This window comes from Stegodyphus dumicola, chromosome 7, assembly GCF_044657685.1.
Source record: "Stegodyphus dumicola isolate Sdum_Otavi_A_Nest chromosome 7, ASM4465768v1".
Classification (NCBI taxonomy): domain Eukaryota; kingdom Metazoa; phylum Arthropoda; class Arachnida; order Araneae; family Eresidae; genus Stegodyphus; species Stegodyphus dumicola.
The window spans coordinates 159,341,105-159,363,029 of record NC_140774.1 but is presented as its reverse complement, the minus strand read 5'-3'; the positions used below and the strand labels follow the sequence as shown (position 1 = coordinate 159,363,029).

The window sequence follows — 21,925 nt, the reverse complement described above, 5'->3', positions numbered from 1 at the left end:
CTCGTGAAATTCATGAAAAATATAGTAGACAACAAATTCAGAGAAATACTGTTCGGCAAGAATATTTAGATCTGAAATGTAATTCAGTTTTTAAGAAACAGTAACAGTTTCTCATATTCATGTCATATTTTTACCACGGAGCTTTTGCTCTAATATATCGGTCCAGATTAATAAATTCTCAGCAATGTAACATATTCTAATATAATTAAAAAAGATAAGATTATTTACGCAAGAAAAGAGAGTCAAATGACGGAGTAGGAAGTATTACATTTTACACTGCTGATGTACTATTATGCCACAAAAGATAGTTCTAAACATCTATAACGACAACTATAACACTGCAACTATAGCTCTAAAACTCTAACTATAACACTGCAGTGAGATTCGTTAGCGTTATGTACTTTGTACTGCATTAAAATTCTAATAATTTACATTCTATATTTTCTCCGCCCTTTATTGATTATTTATTATCCTTAGTACTCCAATAATCTGAAGAAAATCTTTCAGTCAATCAATTACTCTTCATAAAGCTGACCCTTTATTTAGCATTCTTAACGAATTATTCTAGTATATCGATATTAATCATAATATATATATATTATTAATTAATTGTTCTTAATGCTTGCATAATACGGCTATCTATAAATTAGTCTTAATACTCCAATAATTTGAAGCCAGTCTTACAATCAATCAATCATTTTTCACATTCCATTAATCTAGCCCTTTTATTTATCATTCGTAAAAATTAACATTTTGATAACCTATCTATTTATTACTATTACCTAATAATATGGAGCCAGCTTTAAATCAATGAAATATTCTTCACATTTCAATAATTTGGCCTTTTATTTAGTATTTTTAATAATCTAACACTCATCAATCAGTTATGCTTAATGCTCCAACAATCTGGATTTTCTTTTTATTTTCGAAACTTTCGAATCCTTTACGTATCTGAGATGAATAATTAGAAAAATAAAAGTCCGCATTTACCTTTACCAATCACGCTACAATAAAAAAACATGTAAAAATATGTAATTTAGTTCTTATTTGCCTACAGAAGAACTGAAATTGCTTAAGACTTTTGTTAGTGATTTGAATTCAAATTGACTGGAATTCACTTCAAACAGCTGGCCTTGCCTAAACTAGCTATTGTGTTCAAAACGTGATCAAAAAATACAAACCAAATACCATCGTGTTTCCGATGAGATTTCTTGTGAATCGTTGATCTTACGAAAACAAAGGAAAAGAAAGAAACTGCACATTATTGATTTTTAAACTGTATTTGGGAAAAAAAAAAAAGAGGAGGGGGGGGACTTTCTTCTTCACAGTCATTAAGGAAACTTTCCACCAGAGGAAAGATCCAAACTACAAATGACTCCCCGAAAAATTCCCAACTTAATGACTTTCAATTGTTTCGTCCTGTTTCCTCAATCAGCGACTTACATCACGTGATCGGAGCCCGGACGCGAGTCTGGAAGCTGATGATGAGGACCAACAAACAGAGAGAACTCCACAACCAATTAAAAGGACTTCGCGCGCGCAGTGGCAAGAAGCTACGCTCCGCTTCCATTGACCTTCCTTTGGGTAACGACAAAAGTATGCAAATGCGTTGGACCGAAAAAAAGACATTTGTGATATTGACGATTCCCTTCACACACAGGATTAAACGGGGATAAATTGAAGGCTTTTCGGGAAGAAAGATGATGACGCGCAGCTATGGAGCGAAATCGATTACTCTAGTCCACTTCCTCTTCCTCTCGTAAAAAACAATAAGTTCATTCGTTATGTTTAATGGGCCTGATGGGAAAAGGAATGTCCAACACTCGTTGATGAAATAATGAATTGCAAGGCCTTGACCTTGTTGCGTTGCTCTGGCACTCATTGTAGAAGACTATAACGACAGCCACCACAACAGAGTATCTATTTTTACACAGCATACATTGTTTTTTTCTTGATAAAGTGTGGTTTAAAATAACAATTAACTTCCAGATTCCTCTGTTTGTAAGGAGCTTATTTAAATTAACAATGCCTTATAAATTTTCAGTTGCCTTTGATCTTCTGTAGCAGTTATTCTGACAAGCGCTTTGATGTTGCTGTCTTAAATGCTAGGTGAATTTCTTGTAACATTCAGAAGAAGAGATGTAAGCAACCTCTATTGTAAAAAGGTGATTTCCTCATTCAGGCTTTTTTGAACTCAGCTCTGAAAATGTTATTTCCATCTTGACTCTAACCAGAAACATCCCTTGATTCTGGTTCCCAACTCAGCCTTCATTTTACACCCCCTTAAATAAACATAAGAGAAGGATGGGTTTATGATACCTCAACCTTCTCCCATTTTTAATTAAAAAAACTATATTATTAGTATTACTTTATATTAGCAAATTAATTGTATCATCACTACATTTTGATAGAATTTTCTTCTTTTTGATTTGTCAGCTTGCTAGACTGCACTCTACCGCCTACGACGATAGAAATTCTTTCAAAACAGCCTGAGGCAGAGTCGTAGCTAGGGTTTTCAGCGCCCAGGGACAACTAAAGATTTCGCGTCCCCTACTGCTTGCCAAGGTTGGAAAACATTTAATCCTAAAATGTCGTAAGATCAGTTTGGCGCCCCTTGGATTCTGCGCCCGGGAACAGATGCCCCCTTCCCCCCCCCTAGCTACGCCCCTGGCCTGAGGAAAAAAAATTGTGGAATCTACTGAACTTTTATGGAGGGTACAAAAAGTCCTAATTTATGATGGCCAAGTCTTTTAGATTGAAACATGTGTATGAATATGGAAATAAGCACCGATTCTGTCAAACCATCAGTTGTAATTGAAATAATCTTAGTTCAGAGACGTTAAAAACGTAGACTGTGTTACAAATGAGATGATGGGATATTTTAAAATCGGTATCAGTTATAAATAAATTAAATCCTTTCTCTTAAGGCTCAGTTGGGAATAAACAAAGTGAATCGGTTCTTTGAATCAACTCTCGAGCAAAACGCCCATTTCTAGTTATTATACTTATGCAGAGTAAGTCATTAATCTAGTATATGGGACAACTTAGACATTACATTTGGTCAACAAGATCGGGCAAGACGGTCCGATGCAAGTTTGGCCTGCTCGATTGTCGATTCCCATTCATGTCTTCTTTACTTTATCTAGGGACGCGTATGAAACCTGTGGTGTATGGCACCTCTCCACCAACAGCGCTAAGGAACCAGTTACACGCCTCGCAGTAGCTGCCAGGGTGGTCCGAGACATGCCCGGAATCTTCCAGAGCATTAAAACTTCCATCCGCCGGAGATGTAAGGCTTGCATTACAGCTCTTACACCAGTTCGTCCATCTTCTCTCAACTGTTTGAATTTTCCGTTTTTTATTATTAAAACGCACATTCACTTATGCGGTGGCCTTTCATTTCTGGTGTTTTCTGGGTACACTAAAGAGATTATCACTTCTAGCAACAGTCCCTGCTAGACGGGACTTTACTGAGAAACAAGATTCTGGTAGCACTGGTTTAAATGGGAGGATTCCTAGAAAATTGAGCCCTGCTGGAAGCGAAGTCCCGCCTAGTTACGGAAACGATGTTGCGGCTAGTCGGAATTTTTTCAAACCTCACCGAAAATGTCTCGGCTGGAGCTCTGTCCCGGGTAGAGTCATCCACTCAGACGAAAGTTCTGCTTCTGAAATATCACGTGACCCGAATCTGAGCGATAATCGATTACTGTTTGGCGTTCAAGTCTTTGTAGTAAGTGAAAATGGTAACCTAGCTGCGTGGGTTTCCTCGAAATGTGCGGGTTCTGAGAATTGCCCCTCTCGACGTCCAGTCCCGCGTAGCCGAAACATAATGTGATTGGGAACTAATGCATGCACATGTCATTTCTGACCTTACACTTCTGCGTGATTCCAAATCGTCTGGGTAAACCCTACCGCTCCTACAGATTTGTAACTCTGTCATATAACTAACAGATTTGTTTAAACAGGGTAGTCAGATACCCCGTATAAACATTGCAAAATAAAAAACAAAAATTTTTAACCAACTTTTTTTCCTAGAATTTGAATTCGATAATATTGTTCAGATTCTCTTGTAAATATTATTCTTCAATGTCATTCATAACCCAGTTTTGTCATTTCTTAACGCTATGCAATATTCCGTTATTTACATGTGTTCTTCTTCTTTTGAATACTGATTCAGTTCCCGATTCAGCTTTGTTCAAAATTGATTCAATTTTGTTTTGTATATTGATTCACTTTGATTACATAAGTTACTCTAATTACGTAAAGAAACGAAATTATTCTCCAGATTAAACTGCTAGAAAATATAACTAAACTACTAATCGGTTTTTTTCGCTAACTGATTGTTCTTTTTTCTGTGCTTTTTTAACCTGCCATCGGATTAACCGTGATTTTGAATTAACCATCCACTTCGTCTCTGCTACTAGCTCAGTAAATCAAGAGGTAAGTATATAGTTTACATGCCCTTCCCCTTTGAATGTTAATGTAAATTTTAAAAACGCGAAATTTTTTACGAAGTTTTTAACGTAGTAAATCATACGCCGTGGCGTGATAAAATTATTGCTTACGGAATTATTACTTATAAGCATTAATTATACGTTAAATTATAATCAGTTTTACAGTTGTTGACAATAGAACTTTGCATGACATATCCAATAGGTGCAATAGTTTTGTTTGTGTTAGCTTGTGTAACTAGGGTGGGAATTAATCATCGCACTTCCTTCGTCCGTCTTCTTAACAGCATCTGGAGGTCGAATTTCATTGCTGCCTCCTTCCCAACTCATTACAGTAATGGAGACTTCTGGACCATTACGATGCCCAGCTAGTTACGAGTTGGAGACTAGAACCGATAAAAAAGTTAATGACGCAATCAATAGTAAATCAACCGTTGTTTCTCTGATTGGTGGACAGTTTTTTTTTTTGGGGGGGGGGAATATTATCGCAAACAACAAAGTGAAGAGTTTAATGTTGTTTAATGTAAACATGAGAGTTATTATAGGAACTATAAATTTTTCAAATATTGGAAATCATTAAAATTTCGAAATAAAACCGGTTTATCACCAATTTATCGGAATGTTTCTTTTAAAAAATTTAATGAGACTATAAGAGTAAAAAAAATAAAAATTTACTTCTTATTCAAAATTTGATAGTTACTCGTACTATAAAAAAAAATGAATGAAAGTGCATTTTCTGATATTTTGAAGAATATCTATGAAACAACAAACAAAACAACAATAACATAACAAATGTATACCGAAAAGAAATATACAGAAAATAATTTCAAATCATTTAAGATATGTCACCAAATCATTTAAAATGTGCATACATGTGTGTCTGTGTGTGTGGAGATTTACTTCGTTGTAGATAGCTTAATATTAGAAGAACTTGATTAGGGAATGCACCAATTCACTTTTTAATCATGAACTAAAAACCTGCTGCGTAGATAAAATTCCGGTGTCGTGGATGACAAGATGGATTTTGGAAGAAGTAAGACCACCTTGGTAGTGAAATATCTTACATTTTTGGATGACAAATCTCTTAGCACATATCCTTTTAACTGATAGAACACTAGAGGTGTCATACTCGCCCCACAGTTTTACATTACATCTTACATAAGGGAGAATAGTTAGTTGAGGCTAAGTGACACATTGCCAGCAGGAAAGCGAAGTAGGGAAAGAGGGTGCGTAGTTATTTGCAGTACTATTTTATAAGCTCCGAAAGTCTTCGTTTTAACCCTGAGCAGAGACTGGGAAAAAGATTTCACACTGCACTTACTGCAGAGAAACATGGTGTAATATAAAACCTTGAAGAAGGGATGCGCGTAATTAAAATTTAAGAATTTAAAGGACCGTTCCAATTAAGTTTAACTTATAAGGTATTTCTCCCACTTCCCTAGCGAGCCTTCGTGGTGTAGTGGTTCTGCACACTGGGCCGGTATTCTTGAAGTCTGTGGTTCGATTCCAGGCAAAGGCGGTTGCATATGTTTCATCTTTCCTGCTTCCAGTTAGCCTAATGACTCTATAAGTGGCGCCCGAACTAAAAGGGTTGTGGATGATGATTCTCCGCACCCAGGATTTGGCGACTAGGTCTCCAAAAACCCTAGTCGCCCTTTAAAAAGGGGAGTATATAAGGTATTTCTCCCACTTCCCTAGCCAGCCTTCGTGGTGTAGTGGTTCTGCACACTGGGTCGGTATTCCAGAGGTCTGTGGTTCGATTCCCGGCGAAGGCGGTTGCATATTTTTCATCTTTCCTGCTTCCAGTTAGCCTAATGACTCTACAAACTTGATAATAATTTTTTTCTTCATATTTTGATAAATACAGTAAAAAATAATTTCTTTTTGTACTAATACCTTACATATATAAAATTAAAGCATCTGAGGTAAATTTTAAGTTTATTTTACTTCAATCCTGCAGCTATAGCGCAGGACGGGTTTAAAAATTTTGTTTTTAATTTTTAGCACATTATTATGTTTGTTTTGTATATATTTATTTTGTATACAAGGTGGTTAAAATTAAAACACTCCTACTCTGAGCTCTCTATACATCGAACTGCTGAATGTAAAGGCCCAAAAATTGTTGAACATATTATTCAAGACATGGGGAAACGGATTATGTGAAAAAAATTAGTTCCAGAACGGTGGCGCTGTGCAATGGAAAATAAGCTAAAAAGGCACAAAAAAAAAAAAAAAAAAAAAAAAAAAAAAAAAAAAAAAACAGACATGAGGTATGGAAATATTCCTTTTTAAAGAACACAAAAAAGTTAAGAAACTTAAACTGTCATAGTAACTGCAATTTCCCTCTCTGGCCATCTTGTTCTCCAGATCTTAATCCATGTGATTTTTGGCTGTGGGGTTACTTAAAAAATCCTGCTTATCGACGACGTCTGGTAACTTTGGCAAATTTGAAAGACAGTATTACTCTGCATGTGAAAAGCATCTCAATCGATCCATTACGATCCGCAGTTGAACAAGCTATCTACAGACTGCAGATTTTACATCTTGAAGAAGGAAACCATATTGAGCAGCTTCCCTTGTATCGGTAAGGTTTTTGTGCTATGAATGTTTGGTACGTTCGAATAAAATGTGTTACAAAGTATATTTTGTGTCTTTTCGGCATATGTTCTGTTGTACAGCGCCACCTATCGGTGTTTCTAAACTAATTTTTTTTTCACGTAATCCGTTTCCAAATGTCTTGAATAGTATAGTCAACAATTTTGGGGCTTTTCAATTCAGTAGTTCGATGTTTAGAGAGCTTAGAGTAGGGGCGTTTTAATTTTAACCACCTTGGATATATATATATATGTAATTTAATTTGAATAATTTTCTTCTCCATCCTAAAAATAGTAGCATGCTTATAATAAATCTCTCTAAACTTCGCCATTTCAAGATAATCTTTCTCACGTGGTTATTGCATGACGTTTCAGCTAATAATAATATTAGAATTTGTGAACTGAAACTTCAATTAACACCATCAGAATGAAATTGAAACGAAATTTAAATCAGCTCTAACCTCGACCTTCGAAGTTAGTGGAAGAAGTAGATCTACTAAGTCTTCGAAGTACACCTTCTAGTAACCTGCGCATCCCAAGTAAACTTTTTTGTTTCTTATCAACTTGCTGTCGCTGCCTATGTTCCTTATTGCAAATATATCATAAAAACGTAAAAAATTGCTTAAGAACGGGCGCCAAATTAGAGAGTTTAAATAAAAAATTGTGATGATATTTAGTACAAGATATCCAACAGGTTATCTATTACTACATTTTTAAGCACCTATATTCACAGACGCATACGCCGTCATATTTTTTTATTACAGGCATTTAATAATAATGTGTAACAATCAGAACAAGAAATGCTAACAGATTTTGAGTATTACTACATTTTTATGCATCTATATTCATCCGTCATCGAAAAAAATCACTCTGTCATCATCAAAATTATTAATTATTAATTAAATAAATTAATCATTATTAATTAAATAAAAATTATGATGATAATGCCAACACGTTATGACTACTATTACATTTTTATGCACCTATATTCATCCGCCGTCGAAAAAAGTAATGCGTCGTCATCAAAATCTTTTACTACGCGCATTTTAAATAAAAAATGTAATGATAATCAATACAAGAAATGCCAACAGGTTATGACTACAACTACATTTTTATGCATCTTTATTCATTTGTCATCGAAAAAAAAATTACTATGCCGTCATCAAAATCTTTTACTACTTACATTTAAATAAAAATGTGATGATAGAAATGCCAACAAGTTATGATTACTACCAGATTTTTATGCACCTATATTCATCCACCGTCGAAAAAATTATTGCGTCTTTAATCAAAATTTTATATTATACTCACACACACACGTTATCTACATAAATAAATCTTTACTACCAAAACATTGAGAAAATTCTTTACTTACATATATTATTAAATGTCTTTATTTATAAACTTTCTTTTTAGAACGAAGGTACGCAAAATTCGTAATTTTCCCAAACTGTTTTATCTTAACTAATAATTATAATTTTGTACAGAGTTGGGTTATAGAAGGAATTGAGGTAGAAAATTTTCGAAATCAGCATAACATGTATTAGTAGCATTCGTTATATTCTTATATACATGCATGCATTCAGTTAAATTTCCGTTATCTTCGTTATTCCAGTTCTCATAGTCAAGATCAAAGCTCATTATTCGTAAGATTTACATTAAGAGTTTTTCTAATATACTGGTCGGTAAATAAAATTATAGGCACGGATCATATTAACATATGTCTTTTAGTTACCGAATTGCTAACAAAATATTGTCAATTTATCGATAAACATTAAAGGTTATATTTTGTTTTCGAGAATTAAACGAAACGAATCAAAATCAAGTTTCAAGAAAGTGGTTTCTGGACATTGCTAAAAATTGCACATCAAATGCGTCGTTATCGAAAAATCGGAATTAAAAGCTGTTTCGGGCTTAAAAAATGAATATTTAAAAATGATGAGGAATTTTTCCCCTCTTTTACATATTAACGACACTTTTAAGGAGAAAAACTGATTAAATTTTACAATATGCGTCTATAAAAAGACTGTAATAGCAAAGAAGTAATGCAAAATAGGCACAGAAAATGTTCATTTTACATTAGCGTAGAAATTGAAATATTTTTTAAAATATATATATAACATATAATTTATAATAATAATAATAATAGCAGTTAATTGTACATAATTTTTAAAGTTATTCAGAAGTTTTATTTTATTACATGTGCATAAGATGGGAAGCTGTTGATGGGAAATTACGTGTGCATAAGATGGGAAATGTTTGTGGATGAATACAGACAATCATCATCATAAGAAGCAAGGATTTAAAAAAAAAAGAAAAAAGAAAAAAAACTTTTCCGTAAATATCATTATTTGGGGGGGGGGAATGTGCTTTCAAACTGGAAATTACTGCGAAACCTACCCTCGGGAAGTGCTATTAGTACATAGCAGTGACTGGATGACAGATAGGAACTTCATGATTTAGATTTTCAGCTGCTATTACACCTTTGGGACATGCGAATCGATTTATATTTAAAGGTACGCTATTTGGAAGCGGGAAAGTTAAGTGCTCCCTACGGCTTACTGGTCTACATACAGGCTATTTTATTTTAGAACTTATCCGGTGTTTTTAACCATAGTTAAAACGCAGCTACTATACAATTTCGTACAGAAGATTCCTGATGCCAAGATGTCGACAAGAAAGCTAATATTACTTCCTTGTACGAAGTAAAGAAGTACTGTAATCGCGAAAAATTCCAGGTACCAATTTCAATAAAAATATCCATTTCGATCGCTATGGAATGCAATTTAACGATATTTTTTGCGTGACATCTGTACGTAAGCACAGAAAAAAGGACTCTTTTTTTCCCCAAACGAATTATAAAACTGATTTAAAATGGATTCAGAAAAGATTATTTTCGTGGCGTCTGTACGTACGTATGTCGCATAAGTCAAAAACAAATAGCCTCAGAACGTTGAAATTTTGTATGTGGGACTGCTATAGCATGTATATGTGCACCAATATATCCACTCTGTTACTCGGCTCAGTGAGCTCAGTTTTTTATTCTTATGTGTTTGTAAATTGTGCAATTGTTCCTCAAAAAATGATTGAATTATGTTCTTATCTTCCAGTTAAGGTTTTTATGCCTTTAGTTAACCTGCGTATTGTAATTGTAGAGGTATAAATTTAAAAATTGTTTAAGTGCGGTTAAGCCTAATTTTTTAACATAGCAGCCATATTTGCTTACATTTGCGCTACCAGAATAGCGAATTACGTTTTTCTGCACCTTTAGTGTCTTTTTGCCAAGTGGGACCAAAAGGAAACATTTAATTTTGTGCACCAAAAATTCTGCCTTCTTAGCCGCTATTTTTGCGTAGAAATTCTAATTTTAATTGTAAAAATTTTTTTATTGTTTTAACTGTATTTGGTGTTTTATGTTTTTCTATATCTTTCAATTTTCAATGAAGATATTTTGAAGTTTTATGTATTTTTACCTAACCGCGAAGTGAGAATTGAATTAATTGAACGAGAAATACATCTCTAATAAAATTCAAGGAAATAAGTTTATATGAAATGCAGCAAAAAATGCGCATAATTTAATATTCTGTGCAATGAAGTCATGTGGTGTACACATCAGATTTTTTTCCTTATAAAAATCAGAACTGCGCTGACAAAAGATAAATATAAACAATTATGAATGGCGTTTGCAAGGAAATTAACAAATGAATCAGCTGTGACATAGATGAGAACAACCTAATCTTTATAGAAGCACACCTTTGTTTATGAGACTTGTTAAATTTGATGTATCACTTTTTTAAGTGGTACTAAGTATTTATTTACAGATTCCATACTCATCAGAAATAGCATTTTTTTTTTTTTTTTTTTTTTTTTTTTTTTTTTCTTTTTTGCTCAATGATGCCATATATTAAATAGCAATGTAGAAGCATATTTAGATCAAATATAACTATGTATTTTTGAATAGCTTTTAAACAATGGAATTTCATTACTTTATTGATAGCTTATTCGTTCTAGAGAGAAGTTACAGCGTCACTGGGTTTCCAGTTCATAGACTGTGATGCCTATAAAGGGAGTACAAATTTATATAATTATAACATCGTAAAGATTTATTTTAATTAACCCATTTATCTTATTATTCTGTATTTAAATAACTTCTGTCAGCTTTCACCCTCACTAGCTTTCACGAGAATGCAAATTAGTTAATATACAAATATGCTTCTAGGTTTAAGTTACTTCCGAAAACATTTTAGCAGGATAGACTGACTATAAATCTGCCTGAGTTTTCCAGCTGTTTTCAGTTTAACATAAAGGTTTTTGACTTCAACTTTTGTTTGCTGTGATTGCTTCGGAAGCATCCTCATGGGAAAACCAAGTTTTAGATTAGGCCTGTTAATTTTGTGCTCTGTATTTGCTTCAGTTTTGAACTTTTCCTTTGGTTACTCACAAGTCAGCAGAATTTTATTTTCTGTTAATTTGTTCTGTATTAATGACTAGTTCTATTTAAACTCTTACTTTTGCTGTTATCCTTTTAATTGAAAGAATGCAGACGGGATGAAAAATCGTTTAACGGTCTTTTAGAATTACACTGGGCTTAATACCAGGTTGCCAAGAAAATAATTCCGGTTTTTTAGTGTGAAATAAAACTTAATTTTTTCTATAAAAAAAATTAATCATTCAAATATCTTCCACTCTGTTCGATGAGCTTTTGTCATCTTTTTGATAACTTCATGATTCCGCGCTCACAGAACTTCTGGTATTTATAAACAAAAAACTCTACCGAGTGCGATTTGAGGTCATAATTATTACTGAAATTTTTACCACTTAAGAATTGTTGTAAACCTCGAAATAACTGATAATCCAATGGTACAAGGTAGGGCCTATAAGGGAGATGCGACGTCACTTCCGAATTCTGGCCTTTTCTCTTTGGATTGCTTCCTCCAACTTCATAAGTTGTTGGCAGTAAACATTCAAAGTAATACAGACACTACAATCAAAAAGGTTCATTGTTTGGTTTGCTGGGAAGCAGCTCAAAATACACACAGCTCAAACTGACAACATGATACTTTTCTGATACAATTTAGCTTTCGATATGATTTGTGCTGATTCATCATGCTTGGACTATGATCTTTTCCGATTAATGTAAGTAGACGATCCATTTTTCATCACCGGTGATAATTCGTTTCAAAAAAGGTCGATTACACTACGTTTGAAAATGGTATCGCAAATATATATTCATTTAAGTGAATTTCTTTGAATTCATGAGGAACCTTATTATCGAGCTTCTTAAAGAGTTCACGATATTGTAAGTGTTGTTAATTGTTGTGTGTAACACATTTAACTTTTTTTTAATCTCTTCCACAGGTATATGATGATTCAATTCAATTATGGTTTTAATTTTGTCATCATCAACTGAAGAAGATCGGCCAGAACGTTGTTCAAGTGAAAAATCTCCAGAACGAAATATTTTAAACCAATTCTGATGCATGCATTCTGCTAAGCAATCAACACCTTCACATACCTGTTTGGGAGCCTCAACCACTTTCTTGCCTTTATGGAAATAAAAATAAAGGAAAATGTGGAAAAATGTTTATTTTTGCACCCTTTATTCAAACTGGCCGTAAACTATTGTAAACAAAAATACAGGGAATATTTTGCTATAGAAAACTAAAAGTGTCAGCTGCCAAATTTCAAAAGAAATTCTAAGATTGACAAGGAACATAACACTATCTATTTGCGCAAGCCGAAATTATTTTCTTGCCATCCTAATAGATTAAAAGAACAACGTACGAAAATAACGTAAGAAGAGAACTTGGCGTCTTCAATGTATCCTTACTTAAACTGCACATACGTTCGCATTCTCAACGTATACAATGATCGATTTAAGACCATTGTATACACCATTAATGGACATACATTCAATGATCGATTTAAGACCCAACACAGACTCTCCCAGCACACGGCTTCTAAGCGGTTTTGTATTCCTCTTTCCTAGTCACCGCCTTTATAGCATTTTTTTTTTTTTTTTTTTTTTTCCCTTATACATGGATTTACACATATTCCGATTGAACTACACTCTAAAAATATATTGATGCTGCAGTCAAAGTAATACAGACACTACAATCAAAAAGGTTGACGTCTTGCTCAAGATTCGAGAACTGGTCTGTCAGACGGTAGACGGCTTCTGTTAGCGACCTTGATCAGGCTCCCAGTCTTCAAACTGATCAACCTCTTAAAAGACTTCAAGCAATCTATATTAACTATCCACTGTAACTTGTGCCATCCTTTTTGGGACGGTGGTTAACACTGTCGATTGTTATATCACTGGACCTGGCTTTAGTTCCCGAAGAAGATATGAATATTACGATTGTGCAGTGGCAGAAAAGGCCTTTAAGGCATGGGGATACTTAAAATAACATCGGGCCGAACGTCTCCGAGAGAGACTGATGGTAGAAGATCTATCCTCCATCAAAATTGAGATATGGTGCTATCATTTATAAGGTGTTGTCTAGGCGTTGGCCAATGACGGAAGCGAAGCTTTTCCTCTTGGCCAGATGAATTCGTGTCTAGGCGTTGGCCAATGACGGAAGCGAAGCTTTTCCTCTTGGCCAGATGAATTCGTTCAGATCAGAATTTTAATGACAGCAGTAATATTTTCAATAATATTACACTTACAATTAAGGAAAGCTCAAAACTCATCTTACAGGATCGCCTTGTTTTGTTTCATCTATTATGGTTTCATTATAACAGAAGTCAATTTTTTTTAGGAGTTTGAATTGAAATTACTAAAAGCTATTAATCACCAATAGTAAATGTTAAAACACTTCGACCCAAAATTTGAACGTAAGTTTTCCATTATTTCTGCTCATTTATTATTGATTGCATGGATCTCCACAACGAACCTGGATGACTGAAAATGTTCTCTTGTCACGCAGATCGAATTCGTCGCTTGTTTTCCATGCCTTTGAGAAAAATTACATATTGAGTCCACATTTTTTATGTCTCTCCACACGCAACAGGTAAATTCACTCAATGAAGTTGTTATTGACGTCCCTTGCAAAAGCGGTTTGAATTTTCTTTTCTGTAATTCGATCCCTAAATATGCTATAGCAGTCAACTCAAGGTTTATCGGGGACGGATAACCGGATTAACTGGACCATGACATAAAAAAAAATTCGTCATTATAGCGGAATGATGGGACAATTACTATCGCAATCAATCAGCGTCAAACTATCTACCACAAGTTTTAAAAAACGAATAGAAAAATGTATTAATAACAGTCGTAGCGGATTATGTCCATAGTGTTTGGAAGCTGTTTTTATCGGAACTGTATATAATTTGTTTGCACATAATTTGAAATATACGAACTCTGGTAGAAGTCAAGATAACAAAAACTCTGACACAAGTTAAAAAGTTCTAATCGGCATTTTACGAACTTGGATAATGCTTTAATGAGCCTACTACTTATTTAATTATAATCAAAATCGCATATCATTCTCATATTTTTATTAACTTCAAAGTTCAATAAACAATCTTTCTTTTTTCCCAAAATGTTTCATTTCTCAGTCTTTGTCATGAAATATCTCATGACGTCTTTCTTTCTCATGAAATGGAGCATTTCATACCGATTATAATACTAATCATGTTACGCTCTTGAGAGTTTGGTTTAAGTGAATACAGCACAACCTCAAGGGCTATCTGCCTAAGGGCAGAGATGCCTTCGTGGAGGACACTCTAAGGGAAACAGGCTTGTATACACGTTATATATCGGGAGAACCACTAAAATGCCCATGCAGGCAACCCGTTCGCGGGATTCGAACCTCGGATCGAACTACCAGTGTTCAGCGACTTTACTACTCGGCCTCTGGTGGGCCCTATTTTCAAAGGATGCCCAGTCTACAAGAGAGAAATTAAATACTACACTTCGGGACTCTTTGTCTACAGGTAAGATACCTTGCGCGCATTTATTCTCATCTTTTTTTAACATCTTGAAGAAGTATTATTATTCTCAATATCAATAAAATTATGTCCATTGGCAAGCATACCTTACTACTATCCAGCGATACTAAGATTCTTTATCTTCAAACCCACTATAAAACACTATAAAAGTGCTTTACTTATCAGCACTAAAAAAAAAAAAAAAAAAAAAAAAACATAAAAACTAACATTCAAGAAGTCATTTATCTAAACTGTTAATTATTGGTTTCATCGGTTCTAGGAAAGCAACAGCTGTCTGATTAAGAGGAGGTATGCTTTCATGGAGAACTTTCCTAAAGTAAATAAGTCATTTTTGTGTTACATACGCATAAAAACTCGAAAATGTTGATACAGCGAAACAGTTTACCAGGATTGAAAATACGTATCCAATTTTTAGTATTCAGTGGTCTTACCCACTGAGTCACCAACAGATCTCTAGATTTCTTAAAACATTGTTCAACATAGCTATTTTATACCGTAAGTATCATAATAAAAATGGGTTTTTAACATCATATAATCAGTCAACTACAAAAATCATAATTTAACTTCCGAGCACCATCCTCAGCATCTAAAGTAAAATCTACTGATTATGATGAGATACCGTAGTAATATACAAACTGCAAGCCTCTATATTTATTACAGTTTTTAATTTTAAGATAAGACTTATATTTCTTAAAATTTGATATCTTTCCTCTAAATACCATTTTACATTCCTGAAAGAAATGCAGAAACATATGCCAAAGTTTTAAAATTAAAATTCTTGTCGAATTGAGTTTTAACGTTATTCAGCAGTAAATATTTAATTTCAGAAATCTGCAAAGAGTCAGTATTATTTTTCTTTAAGAAGAAGTGTATAACATTGTATGATAAATTACATTTAAAAATTTGCAAACTTTTTATATGGCAAATTCTTGGTTGAAAGAAAGGAAAGATCGCTGAACGCTGGTAATTCGACGCGGGTTCAAATCCCAGCGAATCGACTAGCTGCATGAAGGTTTTCCAGTTTTTCCCAATACGTAACATGAATATGAACCAGATTCCATTAAAAAGTCCTCCATGAACACATTCCTTCCCTGAAACAGATAGCCCTGGTATGCTTTGCCCTAATAAGCCTTTGTCTAGGCTTTAATCTTTAATTTGAAGTTTTCAGGTTGCCAGTTTTCTCTCATCTTCTCGTTTGGATGTATTTGGTTTTCCTTCTTTAAGAAGATTAGCCACTGTTCGAAAAAAGAGGCAACTTCATAAGGGTGCTTCCGCATAAAAATACCTGCAGTCTTATAAACACCAGTTCCTAACTTGTAAATAAGCAACTTTCATAATTTGGAGCTACTTTTATGTTGAGGCACCACAGTGCAAATATGATTTATTTTGTTAATTAGCAAAGTAAATGAAGATTCTATTTGCATAACAGCTAATTAATTTTACAAAATAAAAATGATCTAATATCTCAAAAACGTAAGACACAGTTTAAAGGAAATAGTAAAGGTGAGTACCAAGTTCGCTTGGGGACTTAAACACTGGGAGTCCTGCGACAAGCGGACCACTTGTTCAGGACATATGCTTACGCACCCCGGGGCCCACGGTCAAGAAAGCAGATTTTGGCGCACTGCATGCCTTGGCTCATTAGGGCTGTTTGAGCCACTTAGTTTAGTTTTTTTAGTAAAGGCACTTCTAGTTTTCTTTTCCACGTAATATATCGTAAAAGGAAGGTGAAAGAACATAGTCATTCATAACAATAGAAAAGAAAAACTATTAATACTGCAGAAATATTTTATCCAAAGACATAAAAAGTTTGTCGAAAGATAAGTAAAACCTTCTTAAGAGGAAATTTTTTCCAATATTAAATGCTTTATACGAGAAAATTTTACATTATCGGAAAAGAATCTATTTGGAATTAGCCTAGGGGCCTCTAAATTCAGATAATACCCTGCCTAAATAGTTCCACTTATTTTTTAGAACTGTTAATCTTCTTAAATCCACCAAATTTATTTTAAAAAAATTAATTACAATTAGATCTCTGACAGGTTATTTGCGTTAAAATCCACCAAATTTATTTTAAAAAAATTCATTACAATTAGATCTCTGACAGGTTAAAATCCACCAAATTTATTTTAAAAAAATTAATTACAATTAGATCTCTGACAGGTTATTTGCGTTAAAATTCGAAAAGCTAAATACTCTACAAGGGCCTCGAGCCTAGGTGCTCGGGTGTCTGACACTACCGCACTGGAAGAATTTTCAAGAAATAAACTTTTTAAAGGTGAATTCTTAAACGAGTTTCGCCGTATATAACATATTTCGAAATGTTTCAGATTATCTTCTGATACTTCTTATTATTAGAAGGAGTTAATTTGGTGTCTACCAACGTAGCTATTTGTAAACACTCATACTTCTAAACTTTCAGCACATCACTTAGCGTTATCTTCTCGGACAAAATACTTATAAACAACTAACGCCTGTATAAATAATCACCAAGATAACAAGCAGGAGAAAAAAAAAAAAAAAAAAACATAGATTACTTACCCACATGCTGAAAGACAGGAAACAAACACTGTGCCTCGCACAGCTCCTCATCATTCCCATTTCTTCCAAGACTTTTCACAAAGAGTAAGAGGTAATGAAAAGCAAACAAACAAAATCAGAAATCACACCATTCGATTACTACACTGTCACCTGTCAGATGGCATTTAAAGCAGTCTATAATTATTCTTTTTCCGCTGTGCACATAATATCCTTCGATTTCAGCAGCACAAGGATAATGCAGTAGTGAGGTTAGAAACAGGCAGGAGAAGAGATTCATCCATTCCTCTATTATCGCCGGTGGCGATTGTTGATGGTGGCAGCTGAACTCCGTCAGTGTCGTTCCTTTCTCCGGAGCTGGAGGGTTGCCGAGTAGGTTTTTGGCGAGAAGAAAAAGACGCCAAATTCTTTCTACTGTGCTTCGAAAGGCGCTACATCTCATGCTAAGGGATCGTTTCGCAACGGTGCCCCGCCGTAAAAGTGCCAGCACATGTACGGAAGTGAACCACTACTCAAAATAAAATAATCTCGTAAGGGTGCCACAATATGTTTGGCAGAAATTTGGGCACTATTAAGGTGACCATTTCTGGGATTTTTTCATTTTGAGCAGTCAGCAGGGTCTAATTTCTAAAATTAAAACTTTTTTTTTTGCCTAACAGGGGGCACTATTTTGTCTTTTTTCGACATCGGCAGCTTGTAAGGCCGGAAGTGGTGGCCATTTTACTGTGGAGGCATCTAACAGACAACCACCGTTACCTCCTATGAAGGGACGGACAGTTACAACTATGCCTTCTCTAAGACTGGAACCCGTGCTCTACGGTATCATAGACGGCTACCATCTGGGCGGCTCAAACATTAAAACTGCCGGAGCCCTATGGAAGACTGTCAGAAAAGAACAAAATTAAATAAATAAAATAATTAATAAAGTAGTAGAAACATTAAAAAAAATCTGAAGGGTTTCAGATTTTAAATTTCGTCCAAAGGGGCGTTTCTTTAACATATTGTCTGTTACCTTTATTTATTAAATATCATGTTCTTCGCATTTAAACCAGAAAATTCAATTCAAGAATAATATCGCAAAACAGTTTTAAATTGAGCATATCTTTAGAATTTTCGATACAGAGTCTCGAGCGCTGGAGATAAAAATGTTTCTCTGTACAACGTTGCCATTGCTCGCTTTGAAATCCTTGAGTTTGTTAATCAAAAATTCGTTTAAGTTATACAAAATATGAAATCGATAATAAGGCTTCCACATGCCCATATTCGTAGGAAAATTACATCATTCAAAATTCGATGGCTCTATGTACCGCTGTTTCATCCCAATGCGGAAATATAGAGACATTTATGATTTTTCATTATTTAATTTCTTCAAATATAATTCAGAACTCTAACATTTGGTGGCAACTGTTTGAAAAGTGAAACGGATATTTATAGTGATTCAACGCAAAATCGCAAAACGAAAAAACAATAGTCCTTTGGGGACAAAGCCCCTTTGGACTAATAAAATATACTATAATGCGTTGTAGTGTGCATAATATACTTTCTTGTTACTATATTTAATCCTGAAGTATTCTTTATTATATATCGTTCACTATAAAACGCAGTTTCACGTATCTGGATTAAGTTTTAGAAAGTACTACACTTTTTCCCTATAAAATAGACACTTCAAAAACGTGGTTACGTCTTCTATTTGCGATTGTAACGCGTATCATCATCATCATCGCTCAGCACTTATTTCCTCCACTATTTAGGCTGTAGGCCAAGTTAACACGTGCTTTCCATGAAGCGAAACATGCTAAACAAAAATGAAGTGGAGGAAAAAATTTAGGCGACTAGAATCATCTGCCGCAACTGTCGTTCTAATGGTTACGAGGCTAGCCGAGTGTTGGAAAATGATTTTTGAAGTTCATATTCTAAAGACTATAAGCGTTGATTAAAAGGTACTTTTGTAATCAACTTTAAATCAATGAACATTAAAGATGGAATTGGAGTTACTGAGAACAAGTGCAGCAATAAAGCATTTATTTCAGAAATGAATATTTTAATAGTAATTTTAATAATAATGTTTATTTATAAAATATCCAATTTAACATTAACAGTATGAAATCTTTGGCATTCAGATATCTGATAAAGACTAGACCGTCATAAATTTGATGTGTGAAAGGCAAAGATCAAATCTGATTTGAAATCAAAAATTGATAAAGGTAAAAAGAAACTTCTGTAAAAAAATACTTTCAGCGGATAAATATCACTCACAATATTTTACAATGCAAAAAGTCTGGGATGTCTTCCGGTAAAGAAAAACATATCCACAATTTTTTTGGAAAGTTATCTGCCCAAACGTTGCCTGTTAGCCTCCGTCCGTAAATACGAGTCCGTTTTACTTGGAAATTTCTCTACGAAGCCAACCCCTTCCTTAGACAGATAGCTTTCGTGTGCTAGGCCATAGTCTAAATAATGGCTCAAGTATGATCTGGAATATTGCCCTAGAATGTGGGCGTTTGCAGCAGAATAAAACCATAAACTTTTAAACTGATATAGGAGAAAACTACAATATAGCATTTTGTAGAAATATACGTACTGCAACGTTTTCTGATGGAAATCCATTCTTTTTTTAATATACTGGAAAAAATTCAATTTTTAATTTGCTGAAGTAATTTCTTCTTCAGACTGTATTCGAAAAATTTCGCCTCTTGAATAATAAATAGGGGAGTAATTCTATGGCGGCAAGAATTCCCGCGGCTAATTGCGGCAATATTAGAAGTTGCCGAAAATGTTGAATATAAAAGCGAATGTCAGACATTTCTTCTTACTTTTTAGTTTCTGTTCGAAATGTTAGATTAATTTTATTATTTAATAGTATTTTCCGTCAGAGTTTAAGTGAGAAATTCTCTGCAAAGTAAAACCTTATTCCAAAATTCAAGCCAAAAATTTAAAGCTTTTAATATTACCCCCAGTTTTCGTAGATTGTTGGAATGCATTAGAAATTCTTGTTTCCAAAGTTACATAAAACCTTTCAATATCAGCAAACTAATTCGATTTAGAACAATTCTTTTGAAAAACTTTAAAAACATATCAGTTAATGAAGACAACCTTTGTAAGTTCAATATACAAACATTTAGTTATTTATTCTTAAAGAATTAAATGCACTTATAAAAATATCAATTTCATATAAAGGAATTAACAGAATTGCTATGCTTGTTTAAAAAATTCACTTATTTAGTCATGCACTTTATTACTATGTAGCTAGAGTTATTTTTTTCTTCTCGCCCACCTTGGGGAATGATACAGCGAACACAATTAGCATTCAATTAGTGTTATGGTTTAAAAATAAATAATTGTTCTCTTGTACAGCATTTTTCTTTTTAGGAATATATAGTCAGCTCTAGAAGATTTTCTGACAAAAAGTTTTACCACCACTTAAAGGGCGAAAACTAATCAATTTCACTTTGAAAGTCAACATTGTATTATTCTGACCTAATAAGCATACTGCATTTTCCTAATTATTCGAAAAGCGTCTGCCGCTGCAACAACTTAACCGATTGGCTCAACTTTTCGGTGACAAACCACAGCTTTCTCGAGAGAAATTTTTGCCGTTCGCATTATTTCTCGATTTTGTAATTTCAAGTAACCGCCGCGATTGCCAAATGGAACGGCAACAAACTTTTTTAAGTTGAGGCTTCTTAAAAGGAAAAGTATGCCAAATAAGCCAAGAACCATGCAACAGCTTAAATACAATATTCGACGAAATTTTTCGACGAACATTTAAGTTAGGATCTGAAATTTTGTACAAAGATTAACGGAGGATTCTTTAGAACACCTAAACTAGAAACTATGGATGTTCGCCATTTTCTAGATATTTGTTTTAGAACAAAATGTTAGCATCGTTCTATATATTGTACTTAGCGTTACGAAAAATGAATAATATTGAACGGAAAATTATCCTATAGCTTGAACCCGCAGCGGTCGTGATATTATTATAAAATTATTAATATCCCAGGCCACGAAGATTTTGCCAAATATCATGAATTATCCCGAGATTACTGGAGAATTTTGCCATTTTTCTCAACCCTAAAATTATTACCTTACTCATGACCTCTCTCCACTTTGCGGTCCTACATTTTTTCCTCTGGAATGTTTTGCCAAATAAAGCGATAAAGAGCCAAATGCAGTAAAAGATATGGAGCTGCAAATATCAACAAAAACTGCGCATGCTCCAAGCGGATGACGGATAGCGGGAGCAAGTGTTTGAACAGCTGATTCTCCGCGGATGCGGCATTTTTCGCCGGTGCCTTCTTTGCGGCAAAGTGAGTGTTAAAATTCTCTCCTTCCCGCTAATTTAGATCAGCTGGTATATTTCAGCGCTGTTTACGGCGCTATCTTGAATAG

The 21,925-nt window shown here is 34.1% G+C and overlaps 1 protein-coding gene and 1 long non-coding RNA gene across 3 annotated transcripts in view; one reads left to right on the top strand and one right to left on the bottom strand.

Moving 5' to 3' along the window:
* Positions 1-12,630, top strand: part of LOC146996562 (uncharacterized) — a 73,101-nt gene extending 60,471 nt beyond the window's left edge. For both annotated transcript variants that reach the window (XR_015042223.1, XR_015042222.1), the window contains exon 2: positions 12,404-12,630. This is a non-coding gene — a long non-coding RNA (uncharacterized LOC146996562). The remainder of the gene's footprint in view (positions 1-12,403) is intronic.
* LOC118188407 (tetraspanin-9-like) overlaps positions 1-17,860 on the bottom strand; it is a 110,169-nt gene extending 92,309 nt beyond the window's left edge. Inside the window, exon 1 of the mRNA XM_035358840.2 lies at positions 17,540-17,860. Coding sequence (XP_035214731.1) covers positions 17,540-17,599 — 60 coding nt within the window. The 5' untranslated portion in view covers positions 17,600-17,860. The remainder of the gene's footprint in view (positions 1-17,539) is intronic.
* Positions 17,861-21,925: the final 4,065 nt, after the last annotated feature.